Genomic DNA, 8434 nt, shown 5'->3' on the forward strand with positions numbered 1-8434 from the left:
TGTAAATTTAAGAATTCTTATTTTTATATATACCTGGTCAAAATCATCAAAAGAAGTAATGAGGAAGTGCGACATTTTGCTGAATGTGCGATTTCATAAAAGACAGGCGAGAGACCCACCAGTAACCTAGTCTCTTGCACACCTTTGATTTATCATGCATTGAGCTGGTGTCAAACAAGATAGTCTAAAACAAAGTACTTATCAAATTAAATAATATACCCAATATGCCCAACAGAATTATTGTTTTTTTTTAATCTTTTCATTTCAGGTGAAAGGACAAAAGATCCAACATCATCATCAAGAGTGTGTTCTTGTCACTTCAGAGATGGTGACAAAGCCAACCTCCCTGAATTGTTTGACAGAAATAAAAATAAATTGTTTCCATCAGAGCCAGAAAGAAAGAAAAGTGACACAAGGAATTCCCACCCCATCTCAATTGGCACCAACATCAAGAAGTCCACCACCACCACCACCACCACTACCACCACCACCACCACCACCACCACCACCCCCACCATCATCATCATCATCACCATCATCATCATCATCATCATCATCATCATCATCATCATCATCATCATCATCATCATCATCATCAGCTCAACTCTCTTCATCATCATCACAAAGTCCCACCTTTAAAAAAACCAGATTCCTCATCATCATTATTTTCCTCCTCATCATCATCCTCATTATCTTCTCCCTCATCATCATCTCAACTCTCGTCACCATCATCACAGGATTCCATCTTTTAAAAAAAAAACAGATTGTAGAACAAGTGAGGATATTTTAAATAGAACAACAAATTTAATTCAAGAACAAAAAATTACAGACAAAAATAAGGAAATAGCTAGCTTTAAAAAACCCAACTAAGTTAGATTCAACGCACTTACACTGTTTCAAGCCTTACAGAAAAAGTTCTTCGAATGGAGACAGGTGTACATTCTTTTAAAATATTTAATATTATTGTTCAATATGTTGAGTGCTTTAGAGGTAACATTATTTATTATAGTAGATGGGAAGTTCAGGAAGAGACAGTTGCATTAAAAGACCAAATTTTCATTATTACACTTATGAAACTTAGACAGAACTACGCTAACCTTCATATTTCACAATTGTTTAGCGTTAGTGAAAGTACTATAACAAATATTATACAAACTTTTATTCACGTTTTACATAAGCCATACGCTTCTCTTTGAAAATGTTATGAAGGTTACATGCCCTTCTAGACATAAAAATAAACTATCAGCTCCATCATCATTTTTAAGATTTCCAAATTGCAGAATGATCATTGATTGTACAGATGACCAAATTGCTATTCCTAAAGAAATGGATAAACAACGGTTAACTTATTCTTCTTATAGGTCCATGAATTCTGTTAAAGCTCTTGTTGGTCTAAGTCCAAATGGTGTGATAAATTTTATTTCTAAACATGATCCAGGGTCTGTCTCGGATAAGGTCATTGTACAAAATTGTGGATTACTAAAACTTTTAATTTTAAGCCCTGGAGAATTAATTTTAGCAGATAAAGGTAATAAAGGTAAAACCCCATCCTGATTCAAGATATTTTACCTCAAGGAGTAACTGTAAATATCCCTCCCTTTTTACATAATAAATTTACTGAAAATGAGATTTTATTAACAAAAGAAATTGCTTCATGTAGAATTCATGTTGAGAGGGCTAATGAAAGACTGAAAAATGTTAACATCCTCTCATATATTCCAACCATGTTAACCCTATTTTCACCTCTGGGGTGCAAACGCACCCCAATGCTATGTTTTTTGGCTCTAAAATCTACAATTTTTGACCTATAAACCTGAAATTTTGTGACTTTTCCTAAATTGACCCCTTAAATCACCTCCCCAAATTTTATACCTCTCACGTGCATCGTTTACTCACACCAGAAGACCTCCCATGGAATTTGAGATTTTACGCTTTTGGGGTGCAATTGCACCCCCTAATAAACAAAGAGAAAATAACCAGAAACCTCCTATTTCATCCTTTGGGGTGCATATGCACCCCATGTATTTGTCTATAGTAGAATAGCAACTGGCCATATAAATTACCATTTTCTGGTGTAGATTATTATAAATAAGATACTTTTTGATATGTACTCAAGGTTGCCCACACCTAATTGGCAGAATAACCAAAATAAGGCCTCTGACCATGGCAAAATATGGATTTCTTCTTATCGTCACAAGTTATGCATTACTAATTGTAATTTATGTGATTTTCAATAAAGAAGGCCCACATTTTTGATAAACTGCCTGTATATATTTGTGTTAGATTGTATGTAATGTTCTCATACTGTGTGAGTTTGAATCCATATATATATATATATATATATATATATATATATATATATATATATATATATATATACACATGTATAGTGTGTGGCTTTGTAGTCTAGTGGTAGTGGTAGACGCTACGACTCGTGATCGGAAGGTCAGGGGTTCGAATCCCGCTCTGGCGGTGCAAAGTTGACTCCTTGGGAAATGGTCTTTACACACATTTTCCACACCCCACTCATGTGTAAAACCAAGTACACTGGCCAGTCCTTGTCCTCACCAAAATTGTATCGCGCCTAACAGGCTGCTTGTCTCGTCTTATGTTGTGTGTTGCTGTTGGTCTGTAACCCCTTGTAAAGCGCTTTGAGCACCTCGGTGGATATCGTGCTATATAAAAGCTCTGTATTTTATTTAGTCATATGAGTTTGTCAATTATATATTTTTTATGCTGCTAATGCACACCATATGTAATTTCCAAGATGATAAGTGAGTAGGTACAGCATGTTTGTATTGTTAGATATATATATATACATATATCTAACAATACAAACATGCTGTACCTACTCACTTATCATCTTGGAAATTACCATTTGTCAGTGTTCCACTGTGTTTTCAAAATTTTGAAATAGAATGAAGGACAATATTTTTGACTAGCAATAGGCAATCAATCGTTTTATTTGGAAATCGAAAAACAAACAAATTAGTGGGTTTAATTATTGAATTTCATTGAAAACTTTCAAACTAAAAACAAAAAGGTTCAAACATGTACCTACAGTACACTCAATTCTATACAGTAGAACAAATCAAAATAAAACACCAATCATTGTATGTCCAATTTCTTGTCATCAATCGCTGTCAGCACAATACCATATGACATGTACTCATACTTATTGTTAAAATTTTCCTCACCATCTCAATCTTGCTATCGACCTATACTTACACTGTACAAATCTATTCTGCACAATGGTCACACACTTTGTAGCTTTTATTGTGGTCTTTGCAAGCAAATGCCTTACATTTTGAACAAGTTTCCCTTATTTTTCTGTCCTTCTTCCTCGGACACATTTCACATCTTCCTTGGCTTGATGCTTTCCTCTTTCTCTGTCCTTCAATCTCAGGTCTTGTTGCTGATTCTCTTTCATCATTGAGATTCCATTCCATCTTTATTATTTCATATGATAATTTGTTGTGCCTAGAACACAACAAGCAGGATCCAATCCATGCCATTCAGCGAAGTAGCCAAGTCACTCTATTCCGCCTCCGAACAGGACACAATAGACTAAGAGGACATATGTTTACAAAGCTAGGTATTGGAACAACCCCTTATTGCCCATGTGGAACCGACCATGAAACCACTTTACATGTGCTTATGGATTGCCCATTATACAACGTGCAACGTTCGAACCACTGGGTCACCCCTACAACACTCAACACAAAGCTCTATGGTAAGGCTGAGGACCTAAAGCGGACCACAGACTTCATAGCAGATATCGGACTGCAGCCATAGATGTCCATCAGAGGAACGAAGAAGAAGAAGAAGAATATGATAATTTCACCCGTCTTGTTGTTTTCGACATTGTCATTCTTCTTGTCAAATGTTCAAAAAGAAGTTCCTTTGCTAACAGTTCGTTGAAATGGCCCCTGTCTTTGTATGATTTGGTGTCTTCTGGATGAACAGTCTTGTATAAAATATGGGCTGCCACAGCCGCTGTATCCAGCAAGTTGTAAAACTGGACCATGGGCCATCTTCTTGACTTCCTTTTACAAGAAAAACTGTGGCACATGTAGTCAAATGTGTCGACTCCTCCTTTGGTTTTATTATAATATCTCACCATCACTGGCTTCTTTTTCGTTCCTTGGTCGATGTCAGGAGAATGATGCATCGTACTCAGTACAACAACATGTTTCTTGTGGTTAGATTTGTGTGCCACAATGCTTGCACCATCTTTGAATAGGAAGGCACTGTCAAATTTCTCAAGTTCTTTTCCTGTCTGAAACGATGATGGTAGAAATGACTTATTTCTCCTGACTGTCCCCACTATTGACAAACCTCTTCTAGACAAGTGCTCTGCTAATTCTAAATCAGTAAAAAAATTGTCACATGTAACGTTCCTGCCAGTTTTATGGTAAGGATCTACCAGTTCCTTTACAGTCTCCCTCCCAAGGTTTGTTTTCCTTTCTCCATGTTTACCCAGGTACGGTATCATTTGGAGAGGGTAAGCTGTTTTGCTGTCACATATGTGAAAGAGTTTCATCCCATACTTATCTGGCTTGCTCGGTAAGTATTGCAAGAATGGGCACCGTCCTCTCCACGGAACAAGCTGTTCATCTATAGTTATGCATTCTGAGGGAATATATGAAAGTTGCAAATTCTTGTTGATTTTGTTCATGAGATCCCTAATTGGTGAAATATATCCCTAACTCGCCTGATAGCACGTGTCCTTTTATCATCAAAGCGCAAGTTGATGCAGAGTTTTACAAATCGTTTCATGCTCATTGTGCATATTGCAACATTGTCTGCCGAAGCTCCTCTCCATATCTTTGCCACTGCTAGAAGACCAAGCTTTCTCGCACCCAAATGAATAAAAAGGCCTAGCAATGCTGTCATTTCTATAACATCTACATTCTTCCACTGCACACCTTCATTTCTTGTTCCTTCTAAGTTTGTCATCTTCACAATATCACTAATTATTTGTGCAGTGAAAATCATCTTAAAGGCTGACACAATTGAATCTATCTTTGCCGGATGTCTTACGTTGGACTTGGGAGGCCTAAAAACATTTCTTGTAGGTGTTCTCCCAACCTGGGACACCGGTACTTTACTCCACATAATATCCCCCTTTTTGCTCAAAACTACATTGCTAGATGCTGGCAATGATACAGAATTACCCAAATGAGTTTCATCACTGTCTTCCTCTTCTTCGTCAACTTCTATTTCTGGGTCTGATTGGTTCAGGATCTCGGGATATTCCTCCCCGTCGCTGCTTTCATCGGATGAGTGTGCATTGTCATCAGCTTCAAGTTCATCATCATCTGGAGTCCAATTGATATCTGTATCTGATGAAAATTGGTGAAATGTATATTATTAGTATTGCTTTTATATTGATCCTTCTCCTCATCACATCTTTTACCCCTTAACGACAAGATTAGGTTTCACCAGAACCAAACTCTAATCTAAGAACATGTGTCAGTTTTGAACTGACTGTTGCAGTTTTCACCTAGAGATTAGTTGTGGTGCTGCTCGAGACGCATCACAGTTACTTATCTCTAGGTGAAAACTGCACACGATAGAATCGTGATTTAAATGTAATTAAGCCTGACAATCGAAACCTTCAATCATTATTCACACCATTCAGGACATCTATGACATCATCATAATAATAAATCAAGGGAATTTTTGAAATAAAATGCAGGATTGGTACACTGAAAATTGTACTTCTCGTTATAAAGTAAAATCTGCTATAGTGTCAATGAAAGTAAGCACACAAAAAAACCAACTCACCATCTCTGCTTTCTCCCATATCATCCAGTAATTCATCCATATCACCACCAACATCAGATGAAGAACTTGGTTGTTGGGCAACAGGCTGAAGCTCCGTGTATACCAATTCCTCTTGTTCATTGTCGATGCGCTCAAACAGATTAGTCCTAGAACTTGCCATTTATCTTTATAATCATAAACATGCCCTGCAAGAATAGATAACACATTTCAAGGTTTTAATAAATCTATTAGATCTGGATACAAGCATTTGCAATTTAAAAGATGATGATGATATATGTATTATAAATTATAAAGCATGTATACTAAAGTTTTCCAACAGTTTTTATATGTTTTGACAGAATTACAATTAATGGTAACAATATGTATTATAAATTATAAAGCATGTGTATACTAATGATTTTCAACAGTATAGGGTTTGACAGCATTACAAATAACAATGGTGAGTGACAAAACAATGTAGATCTAGATTATAGCTTTACATTTTTGGGATCTTCATATTTACAGGAATCAGTTAAAGCTTACATTTTGATAAGATCTAGATTTTGTAAAGTATATTTAGTGGTAAAACAAAACTTAGAATCATACTTTAAAAATGGTATTTACTTACCTAATCAGGATGTTGTTAGATTGAAAGTCAGGGCAGCCTTGTGTTTTGAATGGTGTTAAGAGAAAAGGAGGAATCCAGGAACAGGAAGTGGTGAATAATTCTAATAAGTTGCCAGATTATTTTTGAATATGTTGCCGAATAAGTTGGTGGAGTTTTGTCTCTATTCAGTAATAAGTCAAAATAGTATAAAATGTATAGAAACTAGTGATGTAAAGATGGGGTGCATTTGCACCCCAAAGAGTAAAATAGGAGGTTTCTCTCATTTGCTACTAAAATATTAGGGGGTGCAGTTGCACCCCACAGGATGAAAATCGGAATATTCCTGTTTTTTTCTATGTGCCTGTTAGGGGGTGCATCTGCACCCCAAAAGCATAAAATAGGATGCGTTTTCAAGGGGTGAAAATAGGGTTAAGAGAAACATCTGATATTATTTTTCAATTTGTTGCAGCACTTGTCAATCCCCAGTCTCCTCTTATTAAGGAGATTGCATTTTGTTAGCTTTGCCATTTATTTTGTACAACACACATACTTTGTTCATCATCATCAAATCACCATTCAAAATAATGGTTTTGTAGGTCCATACATGATTTTACATGATAAACATGACAAATTATGGCATTGTTGTATCAATGTATGTTCAATGTCATTAACATTGTTAAATAAAACCACACAAATTCGTTTTGGACTGAATCAACCCAAGGCATCATCAAGATAGATCTGTGGAAGTAAAAGAATAAAAGATTCAAATTTAGAGCTGCGACCATGCTCAATAGGCAAAAAACAAACCAACTAATAAAACGTCTGTTGTGGTCTTGTGGTATGACACTCGCTTTCAGATCAGAAGGTCCTGGGGTTGGGCCTCGCTCGGCACATAGTTGAGTCCTTGGAGAAGGCTCTTTACTCACAATCTCTCACCGTACTCAGGTGTCAAATGAGTACCTGGCGTTGTCTCTGTCCGAAAAAATTGTAATATCGCCCAACAGGCATCATGTCCCGTCTTACATGTTAAATGTTGCTGTTGGCCAGGGACCCCTTGTAAAGCACTTTGAGCACATTTAGTGGATATTACGCTGTATAAAAACTCAATTAAAAAAACAAATTAAGTGATTCTTTCATTCATCTTGCTTTGTTGATAAGGGGGAAACCCGAAACGTCCATTTTATCTGTTTTCGTATATTAAATTGAAGTTCACATTCAATTTCACAATGTTATTGATTTCTTCGAGTTTCAAGCAGCAACATTTACATTACACCTTAACCCAATAGGAAGTTTAGTTTACCGTGACTAACACTGGTCTAAATAAATCCTTTATTCATCCCATAGAGGAAATTTATCTCTAGGGTCTATTCCCAGGGAAGACTGGAATAACCACGGTGCAGCGCCGCAAATTGAGCTAGGGCGAGGTGACTTGCTCAAGGCCACACAGCGCAGCGGCGGGTGAACGAACTCGGTACCTTTCGGGTACGAAGCAAAAACCGTACCGCTGATCCACGCTGCCCCACATGAAGTATGATAAAATGTCTAGCGTGATTGGTGATTGTGATGCTCATATGAGTATTATAATAAAGGTTACAACACGATACTAAATAGTATGTAGTAGACTATAGTCAATAGCAACGAAAATTAGCGAAGCAAGACTAAGACCTCAAAGACTCAAAGTCCGTGGTCCATAAGATAAAAACACAATAATTCAATGACTCCCTCTCTCTCTCCCTAACTAAAATCGAACGTAAACAGTTAAATCTTTCCATTGGATATACTAAATCTGCCTAAACTCAAAGTAAACTGATTATTGTCCAACAGTAGTTTTACGGAGATGTGAGATTTTGAGAGTGAGAATGAGAAGACGAAATCACTTACCTTCACAGAATACTCTTTATTCTTCATGCTGGCTTGAACTTTGCCGAACATCAAGCCATCTGAGTAAGTGAAAGTCAAAACAGGACCTGACTGATGATGATTTTCACCTCGCGAGACACTTTTATGCTCATTGGAGAAGTATTTCATAAGGGCGGTGATGGAAATAGAGTTCGTGTC

The 8434-nt window shown here is 36.8% G+C and overlaps 1 protein-coding gene across 1 annotated transcript; it reads right to left on the reverse strand.

The window, feature by feature from the left end:
* Positions 1–4674: 4674 nt before the first annotated feature.
* On the reverse strand, positions 4675–8434 carry LOC144966879 (uncharacterized). Its single transcript, XM_078903585.1, has 4 exons — positions 8258–8434; positions 6398–7114; positions 5791–5975; positions 4675–5345 (listed from the first exon to the last, which is right to left on the reverse strand). Exons 3-4 carry the CDS (start codon positions 5948–5950, stop codon positions 4675–4677), a joined length of 831 nt encoding a protein of 276 aa, XP_078759711.1. The 5' UTR covers positions 5951–5975; positions 6398–7114; positions 8258–8434.

Source organism: Berghia stephanieae, chromosome 3 (assembly GCF_034508935.2).
Source record: "Berghia stephanieae isolate SIO BIC M18660-M18661 chromosome 3, UCSD_Bste_1.3, whole genome shotgun sequence".
Lineage (NCBI taxonomy): Eukaryota > Metazoa > Mollusca > Gastropoda > Nudibranchia > Aeolidiidae > Berghia > Berghia stephanieae.